The sequence below is a fragment of the Lepus europaeus genome, chromosome 21 (genome assembly GCF_033115175.1).
Source record: "Lepus europaeus isolate LE1 chromosome 21, mLepTim1.pri, whole genome shotgun sequence".
Lineage (NCBI taxonomy): Eukaryota > Metazoa > Chordata > Mammalia > Lagomorpha > Leporidae > Lepus > Lepus europaeus.
Genome location: NC_084847.1, coordinates 262,501 through 282,584, shown reverse-complemented (window position 1 = coordinate 282,584; position 20,084 = coordinate 262,501). Strand labels below are relative to the sequence as shown.

General features: G+C 61.7%; 1 protein-coding gene across 5 annotated transcripts in view; it reads right to left on the bottom strand.

Annotated features, from left to right (window-relative positions):
- Positions 1-5,545: 5,545 nt before the first annotated feature.
- Positions 5,546-20,084, bottom strand: part of FAM234A (family with sequence similarity 234 member A) — a 36,128-nt gene continuing 21,589 nt past the window's right edge. For 4 of the 5 annotated variants that reach the window (XM_062179939.1, XM_062179938.1, XM_062179940.1 and 1 more), the window contains 11 exons: positions 15,777-16,077; positions 13,960-14,076; positions 12,101-12,289; positions 8,834-8,964; positions 8,357-8,489; positions 8,067-8,196; positions 7,661-7,801; positions 7,283-7,358; positions 6,988-7,143; positions 6,527-6,629; positions 5,546-6,435 (listed from right to left, as the gene is read on the bottom strand). In XM_062179939.1, coding sequence (XP_062035923.1) covers positions 6,224-6,435; positions 6,527-6,629; positions 6,988-7,143; positions 7,283-7,358; positions 7,661-7,801; positions 8,067-8,196; positions 8,357-8,489; positions 8,834-8,964; positions 12,101-12,289; positions 13,960-14,076; positions 15,777-16,047 — 1,659 coding nt within the window. In that variant the 5' untranslated portion in view covers positions 16,048-16,077 and the 3' untranslated portion in view covers positions 5,546-6,223. Of the gene's footprint in view, positions 6,436-6,526; positions 6,630-6,987; positions 7,144-7,282; positions 7,359-7,660; positions 7,802-8,066; positions 8,197-8,356; positions 8,490-8,833; positions 8,965-12,100; positions 12,290-13,959; positions 14,077-15,776; positions 16,078-16,264; positions 16,288-20,084 lie in introns of those variants that run through there. The other variant, XM_062179941.1, reaches the window with a different exon arrangement.

The following is a 20,084-nucleotide window of genomic DNA, read 5'->3' as shown; positions in this document are numbered from 1 at the left end:
AGGACACAGGGAGGAAGGCCCCAGCCAGAGGATGGCTGGACCCAAGAGGGAGGACACAGGGAGGAAGGCCCCAGCCTGAGGATGGCTAGACCCAAGAGGGAGGACACTGGGAGGAAGGGCCCCCAGCCAGAGGATGGCTGGACCCAAGAGGGAGGACACAGGGAGGAAGGCCCCAGCCAGAGGATGGCTGGACCCAAGAGGGAGGGAGGACACAGGGAGGAAGGCCCCCAGCCAGAGGATGCCTGGACCCAAGAGGGAGGACACAGGGAGGAAGGCCCCAGCCAGAGGATGGCTGGACCCAAGAGGGAGGACACTGGGAGGAAGGGCCCCAGCCAGAGGATGCCTGGACCCAAGAGGGAGGACACAGGGAGGAAGGCCCCCAGCCAGAGGATGGCTGGACCCAAGAGGGAGGACACTGGGAGGAAGGCCCCCAGCCAGAGGATGGCTGGACCCAAGAGGGAGGACACAGGGAGGAAGGCCCCCAGCCAGAGGATGGCTGGACCCAAGAGGGAGGACACAGGGAGGAAGGGCCCCCAGCCAGAGGATGGCTGGACCCAAGAGGGAGGACACTGGGAGGAAGGGCCCCAGCCAGAGGATGGCTGGACCCAAGAGGGAGGACACAGGGAGGAAGGCCCCCAGCCAGAGGATGGCTGGACCCAAGAGGGAGGACACAGGGAGGAAGGGCCCCAGCCAGAGGATGGCTGGACCCAAGAGGGAGGACACAGGGAGGAAGGGCCCCAGCCAGAGGATGGCTGGACCCAAGAGGGAGGGAGGACACAGGGAGGAAGGCCCCCAGCCAGAGGATGGCTGGACCCAAGAGGGAGGACACTGGGAGGAAGGGCCCCAGCCAGAGGATGGCTGGACCCAAGAGGGAGGACACAGGGAGGAAGGCCCCAGCCAGAGGATGGCTGGACCCAAGAGGGAGGACACTGGGAGGAAGGGCCCCAGCCAGAGGATGCCTGGACCCAAGAGGGAGGACACAGGGAGGAAGGCCCCCAGCCAGAGGATGGCTGGACCCAAGAGGGAGGACACTGGGAGGAAGGCCCCCAGCCAGAGGATGGCTGGACCCAAGAGGGAGGACACAGGGAGGAAGGGCCCCAGCCAGAGGATGGCTGGACCCAAGAGGGAGGACACAGGGAGGAAGGGCCCCCAGCCAGAGGATGGCTGGACCCAAGAGGGAGGACACTGGGAGGAAGGGCCCCAGCCAGAGGATGGCTGGACCCAAGAGGGAGGACACAGGGAGGAAGGCCCCCAGCCAGAGGATGGCTGGACCCAAGAGGGAGGACACAGGGAGGAAGGGCCCCAGCCAGAGGATGGCTGGACCCAAGAGGGAGGACACAGGGAGGAAGGGCCCCAGCCAGAGGATGGCTGGACCCAAGAGGGAGGGAGGACACAGGGAGGAAGGCCCCCAGCCAGAGGATGGCTGGACCCAAGAGGGAGGACACTGGGAGGAAGGGCCCCAGCCAGAGGATGGCTGGACCCAAGAGGGAGGACACAGGGAGGAAGGCCCCAGCCAGAGGATGGCTGGACCCAAGAGGGAGGACACTGGGAGGAAGGCCCCCAGCCAGAGGATGGCTGGACCCAAGAGGGAGGACACAGGGAGGAAGGCCCCCAGCCAGAGGATGGCTGGACCCAAGAGGGAGGACACAGGGAGGAAGGCCCCCAGCCAGAGGATGGCTGGACCCAAGAGGGAGGACACAGGGAGGAAGGCCCCCAGCCAGAGGATGGCTGGACCCAAGAGGGAGGACACAGGGAGGAAGGGCCCCAGCCAGAGGATGGCTGGACCCAAGAGGGAGGACACTGGGAGGAAGGGCCCCCAGCCAGAGGATGGCTGGACCCAAGAGGGAGGACACAGGGAGGAAGGCCCCAGCCAGAGGATGGCTGGACCCAAGAGGGAAGGGAGGACACAGGGAGGAAGGCCCCCAGCCAGAGGATGCCTGGACCCAAGAGGGAGGACACAGGGAGGAAGGGCCCAGCCAGAGGATGGCTGGACCCAAGAGGGAGGGAGGACACAGGGAGGAAGGCCCCCAGCCAGAGGATGGCTGGACCCAAGAGGGAGGACACTGGGAGGAAGGCCCCCAGCCAGAGGATGGCTGGACCCAAGAGGGAGGACACTGGGAGGAAGGGCCCCCAGCCAGAGGATGGCTGGACCCAAGAGGGAGGGAGGACACAGGGAGGAAGGCCCCCAGCCAGAGGATGGCTGGACCCAAGAGGGAGGACACAGGGAGGAAGGCCCCCAGCCAGAGGATGGCTGGACCCAAGAGGGAGGACACAGGGAGGAAGGGCCCCAGCCAGAGGATGGCTGGACCCAAGAGGGAGGGAGGACACAGGGAGGAAGGCCCCCAGCCAGAGGATGGCTGGACCCAAGAGGGAGGACACTGGGAGGAAGGGCCCCAGCCAGAGGATGGCTGGACCCAAGAGGGAGGACACAGGGAGGAAGGCCCCCAGCCAGAGGATGGCTGGACCCAAGAGGGAGGACACAGGGAGGAAGGCCCCCAGCCAGAGGATGGCTGGACCCAAGAGGGAGGACACAGGGAGGAAGGGCCCCAGCCAGAGGTTGGCTGGACCCAAGAGGGAGGACACTGGGAGGAAGGCCCCCAGCCAGAGGATGGCTGGACCCAAGAAGGAGGACACTGGGAGGAAGGGCCCCAGCCAGAGGATGGCTGGACCCAAGAGGGAGGACACAGGGAGGAAGGCCCCCAGCCAGAGGATGGCTGGACCCAAGAGGGAGGACACAGGGAGGAAGGGCCCCAGCCTGAGGATGGCTGGACCCAAGAGGGAGGACACAGGGAGGAAGGCCCCCAGCCAGAGGATGGCTGGACCCAAGAGGGAGGACACAGGGAGGAAGGCCCCCAGCCAGAGGATGGCTGGACCCAAGAGGGAGGACACAGGGAGGAAGGCCCCCAGCCTGAGGATGGCTGGACCCAAGAGGGAGGACACAGGGAGGAAGGCCCCCAGCCAGAGGATGGCTGGACCCAAGAGGGAGGACACAGGGAGGAAGGGCCCCAGCCAGAGGATGGCTGGACCCAAGAGGGAGGACACTGGGAGGAAGGCCCCCAGCCAGAGGATGGCTGGACCCAAGAGGGAGGGAGGACACAGGGAGGAAGGCCCCAGCCAGAGGATGGCTGGACCCAAGAGGGAGGGAGGACACAGGGAGGAAGGCCCCCAGCCAGAGGATGGCTGGACCCAAGAGGGAGGACACAGGGAGGAAGGCCCCAGCCAGAGGATGGCTGGACCCAAGAGGGAGGACACTGGGAGGAAGGCCCCCAGCCAGAGGATGCCTGGACCCAAGAGGGAGGAAGGGCTTCGGGGGCAGCCTGGACCAGGGCCCTCAGCACTGCCCGTGGGGCGAGGCTGCTTGTCCCCAAGTGGCCGGCAGGCGACTGCATCCCGTGGACCCGGGCCGCTGTGAGGGCGCTCCGCCAGCAGTGCCCAAGCCGCCTACCACTGAGGCGGTGCCAAGCTGCCTCCTGCTGGGTGGCAGTCAGAGCTCACCCCGCCCTCCCACACCCTGGCACCCAGGGGCGCACACACTCTCATGGGGCTGGAGGCCTCGGGGTGAGGCCCCTGCAGGCTCTGCTAGAAGGCTGTGCCCAGCCCCTGACCCCGGGGCTGGCTGGGGCACCCCTGCTCCTGACCCCACAGTGCTGGCTGGGGGGGGCCCTGCTCCTGACCCCACAGGTCTGGCTGGGGCGCCCCTACTCCTGACCCCACAGGTCTGGCTGGGGTGCCCCTACTCCTGACCCCACAGGGCTGGCTGGGGTGCCCCTGCTCCCGACCCCACAGGTCTGGCTGGGGCGCCCGTACTCCTGACCCCAGGGCTGGCTGGGGCACCCCTACTCCTGACCCCACAGGGCTGGCTGGGGGCCCCCTACTCCCGACCCCACAGGGCTGGCTGGGGCGCCCCTGCTCCTGACCCCACAGGGCTGGCTGGGGCACCCCTATTCCTGACCCCACAGGTCTGGCTGGGGCACCCCTACTCCTGACCCCACAGGTCTGGCTGGGGCGCCCCTGCTCCCGACCCCACAGGGCTGGCTGGGGCACCCCTGCTCCTGACCCCACAGTGCTGGCTGGGGGGGGCCCTGCTCCTGACCCCACAGGTCTGGCTGGGGCGCCCCTACTCCTGACCCCACAGGTCTGGCTGGGGTGCCCCTACTCCTGACCCCACAGGGCTGGCTGGGGTGCCCCTGCTCCCGACCCCACAGGTCTGGCTGGGGCGCCCGTACTCCTGACCCCAGGGCTGGCTGGGGCACCCCTACTCCTGACCCCACAGGGCTGGCTGGGGGCCCCCTACTCCCGACCCCACAGGGCTGGCTGGGGCGCCCCTGCTCCTGACCCCACAGGTCTGGCTGGGGCACCCCTATTCCTGACCCCACAGGTCTGGCTGGGGCACCCCTACTCCTGACCCCACAGGTCTGGCTGGGGCGCCCCTGCTCCCAACCCCACAGGGCTGGCTGGGGCGCCCCTGCTCCTGACCCTACAGGGCTGGCTGGGGTGGGGAGCCCTGCTCCTGACCCCACAGGTCTGGCTGGGGCGCCCCCTACTCCTGACCCCACAGGTCTGGCTGGGGTGCCCCTGCTCCCAACCCCACAGGGCTGGCTGGCGCGCCCCTGCTCCTGACCCCACAGGGCTGGCTGGGGTGCCCCTACTCCTGACCCCGGGGCTGGCTGGGGATCCCCTGCTCCCGACCCGGGGCTGGCTGGGGCGCCCCTACTCCTGACCCCACAGGGCTGGCTGGGGGGCCCCCTGCTCCCGACCCCACAGGGCTGGCTGGGGGGCCCCTGCTCCCAACCCCACAGGGCTGGCTGGGGCGCCCCTACTCCTGACCCCACAGGGCTGGCTGGGGGTCCCCTGCTCCTGACCCCACAGGGCTGGCTGGGGCGCCCCTGCTCCCGACCCCACAGGGCTGGCTGGGGCGCCCCTGCTCCCAACCCCACAGGGCTGGCTGGGGTGCCCCTACTCCTGACCCCGGGGCTGGCTGGGGATCCCCTGCTCCCGACCCGGGGCTGGCTGGGGCGCCCCTACTCCTGACCCCACAGGGCTGGCTGGGGGGCCCCCTGCTCCCGACCCCACAGGGCTGGCTGGGGGGCCCCTGCTCCCAACCCCACAGGGCTGGCTGGGGCGCCCCTACTCCTGACCCCACAGGGCTGGCTGGGGGTCCCCTGCTCCTGACCCCACAGGGCTGGCTGGGGCGCCCCTGCTCCCGACCCCACAGGGCTGGCTGGGGGGCCCCTGCTCCCAACCCCACAGGGCTGGCTGGGGGGCCCCTACTCCCAACCCCACAGGTCTGGCTGGGGGGCCCCTGCTCCTGACCCCACAGGGCTGGCTGGGGGGGGGGCCCTGCTCCTGACCCCACAGGGCTGGCTGGGGGGCCCCTACTCCTGACCCCACAGGGCTGGCTGGGGGGCCCCTACTCCTGACCCCACAGGGCTGGCTGGCGCGCCCCTGCCCCTGCCCCGGGGCTGGCAGTCAGGACTCAGGGACACAAGCACCCACCTCTTGGGGCCAGGGAGACAGACACGCGCTCACAGCTGACCACGGCCTTTTCACACAGTGCAAATCGTTTATTCTGGTTTTCTGTGGCGACGGCTGCCGTCAGGCGGCTTTGGCTACAAAGCGGGTGCTCTGCTGTCCGGGCGGCGCCGAGCCACACAGAGCATCAGCTGCCCTGAGGCCTCGGGCAGCAAGGCACAGAGGTGAGTGGTGTGTCAGGTGGCCGCCGGGTGGGGGAGGCACTCAGCAGGCCAGGGGCACCGGGGCCTCGTGAGGACGCCCAGCTCCAGTGTGGCCCGAGGGTCGCGGGCCGGTTCCTCAGGACACAGCAGCAGCCAGCCTCCCGGGCCAGGGCCAGGCCACAGGTGCCCCGGGGTCCACCCCCCATGCTGGAAGGGCTGGAGCTGCCCCCAGCCACCCGTGGCCACCTTGGGCGACAGTGCAGAGGAAGGGGCTTCTGCAGGGAGACGGGGAGCCCAGGTCCTGCTGCTCTCCTGAGGGGCAGCCAGGAAGGTGAGGGCGCCAGGGGGCCGTGCTCTGCCCCAAGTGGACGTGGGACACCACAGTGAGGCAGAACAGGGCACGCGGCGAGAGCCCTCGCCCAGGCACGCACCTCCGGGGCCCCGCAAGGTCCCGGCTCCTGGAGGCCCTAGGAGTCGGCGAGCAGACGGAGGGAAGGGCTGGCAGCGACTGCAGCTGGGCGTCTCCCACAAGCTCCAGCTGACTCCCCCTAGGCTTCGCTCCGGTACCGCAGCTGGGAGAACCGGTCCTTGACGGCCTGGTCACTGTCCGGCCCACCCTCACCCAGCCGGACCACTCTGCTGCCCGGGACGAGGTCCCGCACCTTGTGTTTGGTCACAGACACCAGGCCGGGCCTGTCCGAGCTGGCTGGGCCTGTCAGGAGGACGTACGCAGCATGGCGGCTCGGCTCGAACAGGACCACTGTGGGGACACGGCCATCAGGTTCCCTAGGCCTCTGGCAGGAGGCGAGGGCAGACCACGGGCGGGGCGCCCAGCCCAGGGCCACGCTCACCATCAGAGGCGACGATGTTGGCAGAGATGTTGGCCAGCTCCAGCAGCACACGGGGCAGCGTGGGGTGGAACATGTACAGGCTGTGCCGGCTGGCTCCAGACCCCTGCAGTGAGAGCCAGCGATGGGTGCCCCACTGTGCCTGGGGGCACCCTGGCCCTCATTACCCCCGGAGGCGGCTCTGGTGGAGCAGCCCCGCCCGGGTCCCCCACAGCACTGACTCCAACGCTACACCCTCCTCCCAGCCCCTCCCAACCCTCCCTAGAGCCTGCAAGAGCCACCCGCTGGGCTCTGTCCCACCCTCCCCCTCACAGGCCCAACAGCTCTGCTTCCCGATCCTCAGGCATCCAGCCCCAAGAAGACCCAGGGCAGCTTCCCCCGGCCTTCACTGCCCGAGCCGGGCCGACTCCTCGGTACCGGTGGCTCCTGGTACAGGAGGGTCCTGAGCGGTCCCTGGCCCGTACCGTCTCGTTGGCGCTGACTGGCTCGTGGAGGCCCCAGAAGAAGAAAGCGGAGCGGTGGTCTGCAGTGGGCAGGCTTGTGGAAGGCGGCCCCCCAGGGAGGCTTGGGAGAGCTTGGCTCCAGAGGGTGTTCCCTGTGCTGAGGTCTAGGAGTAGGATCTAGGGAGGGAGGAGATGCTGTGGGGGGGCCACAAGCACCCCAACCCGTGCAGGGCTGAAGGCAGCTGGTCCCTGCGGGAGCAGCTCAGTGCATCCCCACGGGCAGGGCGGCGCAGGGCGGGGAGACGGCACGGCCAACCTGTCTGTCGATGCCAGTTCCGTTCTCGATGACCACGGCCAAGGCATCCGGTTTGTAGTGGCCAAGGATGGGTTTTCTAGAATAAGAACGAACTCACAAGGGGTCTCTGTGAAGAGACAAGGCCTGGCACACGTGTGCCGCTGGGTCTGGCTGCACCTGCCCACGTCGCCCAGGTGAGCAGAGGCCCGGGGCGGGCGGAGTGGGGGTCTGCGTGGGCCACTGTGCGCCAAGGGTGTGGGTGAGCACAAGGACAAGCGCGAGGGCTCTGGCAGATGCGCACACGGCCCCACCCTGCCGGGCAGCGTGCCACCCTGGGGTGCTGGGCTGTCGGCTCCGAGGTTTGCAGCAAGTGCACGGTGCCTGGAGGAAGCCCCGTACCTCAGGACCTGGGCCGCGCCGAGCGTCCACCTGGGTGTGAGCTCCTGCCCATCCAGCAGCACGCAGGCCTCGGAGCCCACGAGGAGCACGTCCTGGCCAGCTCTCCCGGGGACGCTCATCAGGTGGCGGACAGCTCCAGCGCTACAGGGGTGAGAGGGACGACACAGAGCCTCAGGGGACGGCTCTCGGGCGAGCAGGCGGGAAGGCACTGCCTGGCCCAGGCCTTCCCGCTGGCTCCAGAGTCAACCCCCACATTTCTGCTCTCCAACGTGAAATACACGCAAGACAGTGGCAGTCCGCCGGGAGGCTCTCTCCTCGGGTCTGCCTGGGCGGCTGTTGGCCAGTGTCTGTGCCGAGGAGGCCAGGGCCTGGAGCCGCCCGCGCGCCTGGGCGGGGTCGGACCAACCTGTGCGCCAGCATCCTGTGAGTGGCGGTGTCCAGCAGGCTCTCCCAGAGCGGGTCCTTCTGAAAGGGGCCCTCTCTCCCGGCCACCTTCTCGTAGAGGCCCTTCACAGAGCAGCCACAGAGGGAGTTTGCTGTTCGAAACACAGAGGCCCAAGCCACCAGGGTCACGGGGCAGCCGAGAGCCACAGGCCTCTCTGACCTGCTCAGCATCGCCTCCCTGGGGGCCGGCCTCCTCTGTGAGGCCAGCTGCCTAGCCGTGAAGCCAGCCCTCGGCGTGGCGGGACGACCCACCGCAGGAGAGGAGGATGTAGTGCGCGCCCGTCCTGGTGACGTGGAGGAGGGGGCTGCTGCCTCCGTCCACCCCGAGGCTGCCTCTGTGGCCGATCTGGTGGCCAGTGCTGCCCGAGTAGATGTAGCCGTGCACCTGCAGTGAGGGAGGCAGGCGCTGAGACGGGCCCAGACCCACACGAGGAGCCGGCCGAGCCGCTGACGCACGCCGGCTGGGATTGGGGCCAGTGCTTTGTGCCTCCCCAGAGCAGCCCACACAGCCCCGGGCAGGGCCCTCAGGGCCCCAACCCCTAACACCACAAGGCACATGAGCAGCGGGTGCTGTCAGCCCCCAGCAGAGCAGTCGCTCAGCACGTGGGGCCTGAGGGGGTCAGCACGCGGGCCCTGGACACACCCCGCCCGCCGGGTAGACCCAGGTTCTGCCTGGGAAGGGGACGAGTGGACGACAGGAGGCAGTGGGTGGGCTGTGCTCATCTGCACCTCCGTTCCCTCCTGGGCGAGGATCAGCAGGTCTGGGGCCCCATCGCCATCGACGTCAGGCACCCGGAGCAGTGGCCTCAAGATGGAGGCGTTGTTGCCGATGCTGCTCGGGTGGTTCCACAGCGTCTCCCCTGAAAGCAAGCACAGCTGTGGGACGTGGGCTGCGGGTGCGTCACGGCCACGTGGCAGTCACGTCGCGGCGTCCGTCCTGGGACCCCGGCAGCATGGCCAAGCACGTGTGCCTGACGCACAACACGCCCGTGGGCACACAGCTGGCCACGTAGGACTCCTGGCAATCAGCTTGCTCGAGTCTGTTCTAGAACGCCCAGGCTAGTACTGACTCCCCGGACCTGGGAGGAGGGGGCCTTCAGCCCAGGAAGGTCACTCTCAGCTGGGCCTCCCACCCACAGATCCTGGCATGAGCTCACCCAGACACGCCCATCTTTAAAACATTGTTTATATTTACTTGAGAGGCAAAGAGGGAGGGGAGGGGCAGAGGAGGAGAGAGAAGGAGAAAGAGGGAGACATGTCCCACTCTCTGGAGCACTTGCCAAATATTCACAACGGCCCCCAGCAAGCGCAGAAGCTGGGAGCCGTGAATGCAACCGAGGTGTCCCACGGGGTGGCCAGAGCCCAGTGACTTCCGTCGGCACCACTGCCTCCCAGGGTGTGCTCCGGCAGGAGGCCTGCGCCGAGCCAGGCTCGAGGTGCTCTGACGTGGGATGCCCATGTCTTTTTATTAGTATTATTACTTTTGCTAATATTTCATTTTTTTTTTTTATTTGACAGGTAGAGTTATAGACAGTGAGAGAGACAGAGAAAGGTCTTCCTTTTTCCGTTGGTTCACCCCCAAAATGGCCGCTACGGCCGGCGCTGCGCCGATTCGAAGCCAGGTGCTGGGTGCTTCTCCTGGTCTCTCCCATGGGGTACAGGGCCCAAGCACGTGGGCCATCCTCCACTGCCTTCCCGGGCCACAGCAGAGAGCTGGCCTGAAGAGGAGCAACCGGGACAGAATCCGGCGCCCATATGGGATGCCAACGCCGCAGGTGGAGGATTAACCAAGTGAGCCACGGTGCCGGCCCCTGCAGATGTCTTTTTTAATAAAGATTTATTTTATTGACTTGACAGGCAGAGTTACAGAGAGGCGAGAGGAGAGACAGAGGCCTTTTATCTGCCGGCTCATCTTCAAATGGCCACGACTGCGGCCGGGCCAGATGGAAGGTCTCCAGGTGGGCACAGGGCCCAAGCACGTGGTCGTCTTCTGTTGCTTTCCCAGGTGCATTAGCAGGGCGCTACCCTGGAAGTGGAGCAGCCAGCACCGGCACTGGCACCGACACAAGATGCCAGCGTCGCAGGCAGCAGCCTGACCGGCTCCGCCAGAGCATCGGCCTTAACCCAATCACCAGGGCAAGCGCCACCCCTAGCCATCTCCCCTTTTCTGTTCAATAATTATTAATTTATTTGAAAGGCAGACTTACGGAGATCTTCTATTCCCTGGTTCACGACCCAAATGGCCACAATGGCCAGGACTTGGCCAAAGCCAGGAGCTAAGAGCTTCTTCCAGGTTTCTGACATGGGTGCAGGGACCCAAACGCGTGAGCCATCCTCCACTGCTTTTTCTAGGCCATTAGCAGGGAACACAGGGAACTGGATCAGAAGTGGAGCTGGGGGCCGGCACTATGGTGTAGCAGGGTAAAGCCACCACTTGCAGTGCCGGCATCCCATATGGGCACTGGTTCTAGTCCCGGGTGCTCCTCTTCCAATCCAGCTCTCTGCTATGGCCTCAGAAAGCAGAGGAGGATGGCCCAAGTCCTTGGGCCCCTATACCTGCGTGAGAGACCTGGAAGACGCTCCTGGCTCCTGGCTTTGGACTGGCCCAGCTCTGGCTGTTGTGGCCATTTGGGGAGTGAACCAGCGGATAGAAGACCTCTTTCTCTTTCTTTCTCTGCATCTCTGTAACTCTGCCTTTCAAATAAATACAATAATTCTTTAAAATATAAAAAAAAAGAAGTGGAGATGCTGAGACTCGAACCAGCGCCCATATGGGATGCCGAGTTGCAGGTGGAGCTTCACCTGCCGTGCCACAGTGCCGCCCCCCAGCCCCTTCCCAAGACTGATGCTGCAGGCGGTAAGGTATTTCCAGTGAGCTCTTCATTTTACTCCATTGTCTTTTTTTTTTTTTTTTTTTTGACAGGCAGAGTGGATAGTGAGAGAGAGAGACAGACAGAAAGGTCTTCCTTTTTGCCGTTGGTTCACCTTCCAATGGCCGCTGCAGCCAGCGCATCTCACTGATCCAAAGCCAGGAGCCAGGCGCTTCTCCTGGTCTCCCATGCGGGTGCAGGACCCAAGCACTTGGGCCATCCTCCACTGCCTTCCCGGGCCATAGCAGAGAGCTGGCCTGGAAGAGGGGCAACCGGGATAGAATCCGGCGCCCCAACCGGGACTAGAACCCGGTGTGCCGGCGCCGCAAGGTGGAGGATTAGCCTGTTAAGCCACGGCGCCGGCCTTACTCCACATTCTTAAAACCACAGCTTGGGGGGCTGGTGTTGTGGCGTAGTGGGCAATGCCGCTGCCTGCAGTGCCGGCTGCTCCACGTCCGATCCAGCTCTCTGCTACGGCCTGGAATGCAGTGGAAGATGGCCCAAGTGCCTGGTCCGCCGCACCTGTAGGGGACACCCGGAAGAAGCTCCTGGCTGCAGATAGGCTCAGCTTCGGCCATTGTGGACATTTGGGGAGTGAACCAGCAGATGGAAGCTCTCTCTCTCTCTCTGCCTTTTCTGTAACTCTGTCTTTCAAATAAATAAATAAATCTTTAAATAACAACAACAACAAAAACCTACAGCTTGGAAGAGAAATGCTAATATTCACCAAATCTAGGCATAGAATCCCTTAGGCCCCCAGGTAAGGAAGAAGCATCCACCCCACCTTCGGTACCACGCCTTCCACCCTGGAGCCTCCAACACGGAGGCCCAGACCCACACCCAAGTGTGCAGGCCTGCAGGCCTGCAGGCCCAGTCCTGTTCTGGGCTTGCCCTGGCATGGCCACCACCTACTGCTCACCAGCAGGCGTCAGCCCAGCACCCCGCCCCTGCCACCTCTTAGTGGGTAGCGTCTGGCAGCCTCGACTGCCCCCAGGCAAGACGTAACCTGGCTGGTGACAGGACACCGGACTGCAGGTGAGAGCTGCTGAAGTGCTCACCCCCTCCAGGGACCACCCTCAGGAGCCCGGCCCTGACGAGGGGGTGAAGCCCCTCCCCGCTGACCCACCTGTGAACACATCGACTGCGATGAGGGCACCAGGCCTGCCCACAAGGACGCAGGCAGAAGAGGCCTCGCTGTCCGTGCGCTGGGGAAGGGCGCACTCTGCGAGGGCCACGTCGGGGGCCACAGGCCTCTCCCACAGCATGCTGCCGTTGGCCCCGGACACCGCAGCCACAAAAGCGCAGGCAGAAGACCCTGGGAGGGAGACGGGGCACTCAGCGTGCAGCGCAGCCCCCGCCCCGCTCCCTTCCTCTGACTCACACTGCTGGGGTGCTCACTCGCCCCACAGGGGTCAGAAGCCAAATGGGGCAAGGGAGCTGGCTCTGCCTCCGAGATGCCCTAGTGCCACTCGAAGAGTGATGTGCTGTGCCCAGACCCCAGCACCTGCCCCCTGAACCCTACCCTCCGAGACCTAGCGCTGCTCGAAGAGTGATGTGCTGTGCCCAGCCCCAGCACCTGCCCCCTGAACCCTACCCTCCGAGATGCCCTAGCGCTGCTAGGAAGAGTGATGTGCTGTGCCCAGACCCCAGCACCTGCCCCTGAACCCTACCCTCCGAGATCCCCTAGCGCTGCTAGGAAGAGTGATGTGCTGTGCCCAGACCCCAGCACCTGCCCCTGAACCCTACCCTCCGAGACCTAGCGCTGCTAGGAAGAGTGATGTGCTGTGCCCAGACCCCAGCACCTGCCCCTGAACCCTACCCTCCGAGATCCCCTAGCGCTGCTAGGAAGAGTGATGTGCTGTGCCCAGACCCCAGCACCTGCCCCTGAACCCTACCCTCCGAGATCCCCTAGCGCTGCTAGGAAGAGTGATGTGCTGTGCCCAGACCCCAGCACCTGCCCCTGAACCCTACCCTCCGAGACCTAGCGCTGCTAGGAAGAGTGATGTGCTGTGCCCAGACCCCAGCACCTGCCTCTGAACCCTACCCTCCGAGACCTAGCGCTGCTAGGAAGAGTGATGTGCTGTGCCCAGACCCCAGCACCTGCCCCTGAACCCTACCCTCCGAGACCTAGCGCTGCTAGGAAGAGTGATGTGCTGTGCCCAGCCCCAGCACCTGCCCCCTGAACCCTACCCTCTGAGATCCCCTAGCGCTGCTCGAAGAGTGATGTGTTGTGCCCAGCCCCAGCACCTGCCCCCTGAACCCTACCCTCCGAGACCTAGCGCTGCTAGGAAGAGTGATGTGCTGTGCCCAGACCCCAGCACCTGCCCCTGAACCCTACCCTCCGAGACCTAGCGCTGCTAGGAAGAGTGATGTGCTGTGCCCAGCCCCAGCACCTGCCCCCTGAACCCTACCCTCTGAGATCCCCTAGCGCTGCTCGAAGAGTGATGTGTTGTGCCCAGCCCCAGCACCTGCCCCCTGAACCCTACCCTCCGAGACCTAGCGCTGCTAGGAAGAGTGATGTGCTGTGCCCAGACCCCAGCACCTGCCCCTGAACCCTACCCTCCGAGACCTAGCGCTGCTAGGAAGAGTGATGTGCTGTGCCCAGCCCCAGCACCTGCCCCTGAACCCTACCCTCCGAGATCCCCTAGCGCTGCTCGAAGAGTGATGTGCTGTGCCCAGCCCCAGCACCTGCCCCCTGAACCCTACCCTCCGAGATCCCCTAGCGCTGCTAGGAAGAGTGATGTGCTGTGCCCAGACCCCAGCACCTGCCCCTGAACCCTACCCTCCGAGACCTAGCGCTGCTAGGAAGAGTGATGTGCTGTGCCCAGACCCCAGCGCCTGCCCCCTGAACCCTACCCTCCGAGATCCCCTAGCGCTGCTAGGAAGAGTGATGTGCTGTGCCCAGCCCCAGCACCTGCCCCCTGAAGCCTGTCAGCGTGAGAGGATGACTCACAGAGCCCTCCTTTTCAGATAAAACCAGATCACCTTCACCAGCGCAGGACCAGTTGGCGCGGCCCCCACTGCCGGCATTCTTATATAGAAAGAGCACATCCTGGATCCTGTCTCTGTTCACGTCTTCCATGGCCAGAAAGTCATAGGTGACTGCAAGAGAAAAGTGGACGCTGCGGGCGCTGGGCCAGACCCCCGAGCAGCCACCCCTCGTGGACGGACGGGATCAGGAAGCAACGGAGGGGGCAGGGTGCAGGGGGGGTTCTCAACAGCCGTGTCAGGGAACGGTTGCTCTGGGGACCACTGGGGAGGTCCCGAGCACCCGTGTCTGCCCACATCCACACTCGCGAGGGACCGCTTCCCCCTTTCCCCCCAGGTCTCCAAACACACGCCTGGAGGTGGCGGGCGACCCTCGGCTACGACAGACACACACCCTCAGCTTCCCGTTTTGATCCGTTTTGACTCAGGAGCTAACGTCTGTAACGTTGAATGAGTACGGGTTTGCTATAACACCAAAAGCAAGGCGACAAAAGACAAAAATGAAGCAGACTTATAAAAATTAACCCTCTGGTGCGGGGCCTAGGCTGCGCCGCCTGCGACATGGGCATCCTGCATGGGCGTCGGCTCCCATCGTGGCTGCTCCCTGTCTGACCCTGCGCCCTGCTAAGGCGCCTGGGAAAGCAGTGGGGGGCGGTCCAAGTGCTTGGCCCACACCTACGTGGGAGACCGGATGAAGCTCCTGGCGTTGGCTGGCCCATCCTGGGCAGCTGCGGCCAACTGGGGAGCGAACCAGCGGATGAAGAGCTCTCTCTGCCTCTCCTCTCTGTAACTCCATCTTCTAAGTCAATAAACAAATTAAAAAAAAGGGCCATGGAAAATAGCATTACAAGATAAGCTTATTTTTGTGTAGAAAAATTTTGAAATCACTGTTTTTTCATAATAAGCATTTTCCATGAATGTTTTGAAAACTTCTTGGATGCATTTTTTTTTAAAAAAATATTCTTGCTCCAATATAAACATCTTTTAATTCCACCCTGTATGAACTTTTCTCTTTTTGTTTTTGTTTTTTTTTTTTTAAGATTTTATTTATTTATTTGAGAGGTAGAGTTACAGACAGTGGGAGAGACAGAGAGAGGTCTTCCTCCAGGTCTCCCACATGGGTGCAGGGCCCAAGGACTTGGGCCATCCTCCACTGCTTTCCCAGGCCAGAGCAGAGAGCGGGATGGGAAGAGGAGCAGTCGGGACTCGAACTGGCGTCCATATGGGATGCCGGCACTGCAGGCAGAGGATTAACCTATGCGCCACAGCACCAGCCCCTCTGTATGAACTTTTCAAAGTACTCCTGCATAAAGAACTCCTACAACCCCAAACCAAAAAAACCTAACGCCAACGTGGGCAAAAGATGTAATGGGCCTCTCTCCACAGACACACAGCTGACCGATAAGCACAGAGCCCGCTCATCACCACCGCTCACCAAGGAAAAGGAAACAAAAGACGCCTTTCCGAGGCCCTGGCGCCCGGCTGCAGCACACCCTCCCGGGGGCCAGGCCGGAATCCCATGAAGGCCCAGATTCCTACGGGCCGGCTGCACAGGCAGAAGGGGCCGTGTGTTTTCCTCCAGCTGACGGGTGCTGGCTGGGCACCTCAGCAGGACTGCACGCTGCCTGCCCCGTCCTTCATGCGCGGGACAGGGCTGTCCACCTTCCAGCGTTTCTCTGTCTCACCTGAGCAAAGCCCCCGCCTCCTTTCCCCGCTCGACCTTCTGCAGGGGGCGGGCTGCCACACGTCCCCCGAGGCTCCGGGGACGCCACGGGCCAGGACAGTGCAGACTCCGCCCTCCCCGGGAGACTCACCTGCCGCGTTGTAGTCTACCCGCCACATCTGCTGGGACACAGGTCGGTCAGGACAGGGGATGATGAAGGAGACGACAAACACCACGAAGAGGCAGAGAAACAGGGAGAGGAAGAAGGCGGCCGCCCGGCACCGGGAGAGCCGGGACTGGGCGGGGGAGCTCCTCAAGTCCTCTCCGTCCTTCGCTCGCTTGCCCGCCTTCTCCTGGGAGTTCTTGTCTTCGTTCTGCAAAGGGTGGATCTCCGCTTCCAGATCCTTGTTGTCCATTATCATGTGCACATCCCAGAGCTTAACTTCTGGTCACTGTGTTAATGAAACGAGAGGACGTGGGGCCCGTGTTGCGGCACGGTGGGTAAAGCCACCACCGGCAACGCCAGCAACCCACATGGCCGCTGCGTCCCGTCCTGGCACTCCACTTCCGATCCCGCTCTGTGCTGTGGCCTGGGAAAGCAGCAGCAGATGGCCCAAGTGCTTGGGCCCCTGCACCCACCTGGGAGGCTCCAGCCTGGCCCGGCCTTGCCACTGCAGCCATCTGAGGAATGAACCAGGGGATGGAACTCTTTCAAATTGATAAACGAATATTTAAAAACAAGCAAACAAAAACGTGGGCCAACACTGTGGTGCAGCCAGTTAGGCCTCCACTGCAATGCCAGCATCCCACGTGGGTGATGGTTCGAAAAGCAGCTCCCTGCCGATGTGCCTGGGGAAGCAGTGGAGGACAGCCCAGGTGCTGGGCCCCTGCACCCCTGTGCGGGACCCAGAGGAAGCCCCAGGCCCCTGGCTTCGGCCTGGCCCAGTCCTGGCTGTTGCAGCCGTCTGGGGAGTGACCAGTGGACGATGGAGAAAAGGAGGGAAGCACGGGGCCCGCTTGCCGTAGAGGCGCCAGGACGCACAGCCTGCGCTCGCCCTCCCCCCTTCCCTAGCCGCCCAGCTCCCCGCTCCGTTAGGCCTTGCTAGCACTCCTCTCTCAGTCCTGTCCTGCGTGAAGACAAGAGCCTGCCCCAGCCGTCCCCGCTAACCTCACTGGAGAGCAGACCGGTAGTCAGTGCCACGCCCTCGCCCTGAGCGGTGCTCCACGCTGGCCTGCTGCCCCTCTCCCTGGCCCTGTAGATTTTGCCCAGTGGCAGCCAGAAGCCTCCCAGCCACACCCATGCAGGTATGTGTTCAGCCATTCAATGCCACAGGTGAGCTCGCTGTGCCCGGGTGAGCTGGTACGGACGGAGGCAGAGCGGCCACCGCCTCTGCTGGCCACAGAGAATCCACGTCTCTGGCACACGGTGAAATGACACGCCTGACCGCGGCCGTCCTGTTAGGAGTGTTTCGTGGAGACTGAGGCGTGTCCACTCTCTCCAAACGCCACCCCGGCCTCGCCCTGTTCTGTCACACTTGTTGCCAGTCTCTCTTGCTGCACCACACAGGCACTGTCAGGAATACTGAGCAAAGATGGGAGCTCCCCCCTCACCACCACAGGGAAGGGAAGGGAAAGGCCTCCAGCTGCAGCCTGCCTCACAGCCCCCACCCCCATCAGAGGCCTTCATCCATTAACCCTGCGCAGCCTGCCGGAGCTGCCCCTCTCCGCAGTCCACAGTGGACTGCAGGCTGTGCCATTCTCCGCCCGAGCAATCCAATCACGCGCTGATCACCAAGGCTATTCTGTGCTATGCAACCAACTTGGTAAGGAGTTTCATGCCTCTTGGAGAAGGTTTTGGGTTTTTCTGTCACCATGATTGATTCTTGATTGTTTGGGAAAACTGACTCTTAGGGGAGTTAACATTATCTATTTTTTTAAAACTTTTATTTAATAAATACAAATTTCCAAAGTACAGCTTATGGATTACAATGGCTTTCCCCCCTCCCCAACATTATCTATTTTGAATGTTTGAGTGATTACCTAAACTGATCAGATCTGGCCCACAGCTTTGGTTAAAATGCTCAGGTTAAGTGTATTATTGTATTTTCACCAAATGGTTTGATGCTCTGACAATTTTAAAGTTCGTTTTTAAAAGATTTGATTCATTCATTCATTCATTTATTTAAGAGGCAGAGTTACAGAGAGGGAGAGACAGAGAAGTCTTCCATCTGGTGGTTCACTCCCCAAACGGCCACAGTGGCTGGAGCTGGGCCACTCTGAGGGTGCAGGGGCCCGAGGACGTGGGCCATCTTCCACTGCTTTCCCAGGCCACAGCAGAGAGCTGGATCAGAAGTGGAGCAGCCAGGACTCAAACTCGCGTCCACTTGGGATGCTAACACCACAGGCGGAGGCTTAGCCTCCTATGCCACAGCGCCAGCCCGATTTTAACATTCCAAACCGGGTCTTCTGACTTCGGAACTTCCGATCGGATCCCTGGAACTCGCAAAGGATGTGACTCGCGGTGAAGTAACGGCTGAGTCAATTCAGGTTACGTAAAGCACATTGTAAGCTTACAAAATGACCCCAATTTTATGTTGTATTCATGTCACTGTTTTCCAACTAGAGTTTTTTTAGTAAAAAAAAAAAAAGGGGGGGGGAGTAAATTCTGTATACCAAGGCTTTTTATTGTTATGCCAAAGTGAGCCAACACAGATTGGCTCGGAGAAATTATGTTAATCCAAACGCATGTCAGTTCACATGTTTGTTTTTAGTCCACATGGCTTACGTGACTCTTTGATCATCTGCTTTAAACTTTTGTAAAGGGACAAAGAGGGGCCAGGCTAAAGCCTCCACCTGCGGCACCGGCATCCCATATGGGTGCTGGTTCGAGTCCCAGCTGCTCCTCTTTCGATCTAGCTCCCTGCTAATGGCCTGGAGAAGCAGTAGAGAGAGATGGCCCAAGAGCTTGAGCCACTGCATCCCTGTGGGAGACCCCAAAGCAGCTCCTGGCTCCTGGTTTCGGGTTGGCCCAGCTCCAGCCATTGTGGAGTGAACCAGTGGATGGAAGACCTCTGTCTGTCTCTCCCTCTCTGTCTGTAACTCTGACTCTCAATTTTTTTTTTTTTTAAGATTTATTTCAGTTATTTGAAAGAGTTAGAGAGAGAGGTCTTCCATCCACTGATTCACTCCCCCAAATGGCCACAATGGCCAGAGCTGAGCAGATCTGAAGCCAGGAGCTTTTCCCAGGTCTTCCCCGTGGGTCCAGGGGCCCAAGGACTTGGGCCATCCTCTGCTGCTTTCCCAGGTGCCCATATAGGATGCTGATGCTGCAGGCTGGGACTTTAACCTGCTGCGCCATAGCGCTGGCCCAAATAAAATATTAAAAAATAAATCAATAAAGGGGGCCAAAGCTGTGGTGTAGCAGGCTAAGCCTCCACTTGTGGCACCGGCATCCCATTTGGGCGCTGGTTCAAGTCCCGGCTGTTTCTCTTCCGATCCAGCTCTCTGCTATGGCCTGGGAAAGCAGAAGATGGCCCAAGTGTTTTGGGCCCAGGCACCCACGTGGGAGACCTGGAAGAAGCTCCTGGCTCCCGGCTCCCGGCTCCTGGCTTGGGATCGGCTCAGCTGAAGCCGTTGTGGCCATCTGAGGAATGAACCAGCGGCTGGAAGACTTTTCTGTCTCTCCTCTCTCTCTAACTCTACCTTTCAAAAAATATTTAAAAAACAAATAAAGGGTCAAAGATAGTTTCAAAGTTGCTAACACATGTTGGTGCCTGTGGTTGCTGGTCAGGAGGTGTTACACTTACCCTTGAGAGTTATTTCAGAACATGGGAATGTAATTCTGACCTTCCATCTAATTCAGGTCTGTGTGGGTGCGGCCTGTTGAAGTCTACTCAGCTTATACTAAGCTGGTGTTCTGTATATCAATTAAAAGTGAATCTTAATGAAGAATGGGATGGTAGAGGGATAGAGGAGGGGATAGTTTGAGGTGGGAGGGAGGTTACGGGGGGGGGGGACCACTATAATTCAAAAGTTGTACTTCCAAAATTTATATTTATTGAATAAAAATTTTCTACAAAAAAACTAATTCAGATAATGATGTGGTATTCATTATTATCTCAATGTGTTAAGTCATTTAGGTAGAGCTTCTAAATACAACTTGGGAAAAGGAAAATTCCAATATAGACCTGTGTACTCTCAGCATCTTAAATTCTGTAAGGCAGACGGCTGGGTTTATTAACAATTATGTTTTCCTAAAGTCTCCATGTATGACAATTCTAGACTACTTGAAACTAAAAGTTTAAGCAAGTCACAAAAGGTGTGACAAGCCACAAAAAGTTTGAGAGGAATAAATCTTGGAAGAAAAATTTATATGTGATAAATTGATCATAATTTTAAATACTGTTCACAGATTTTTCTACAAATTGAGCGTTACTATCAAAGTTACATTGACATAATA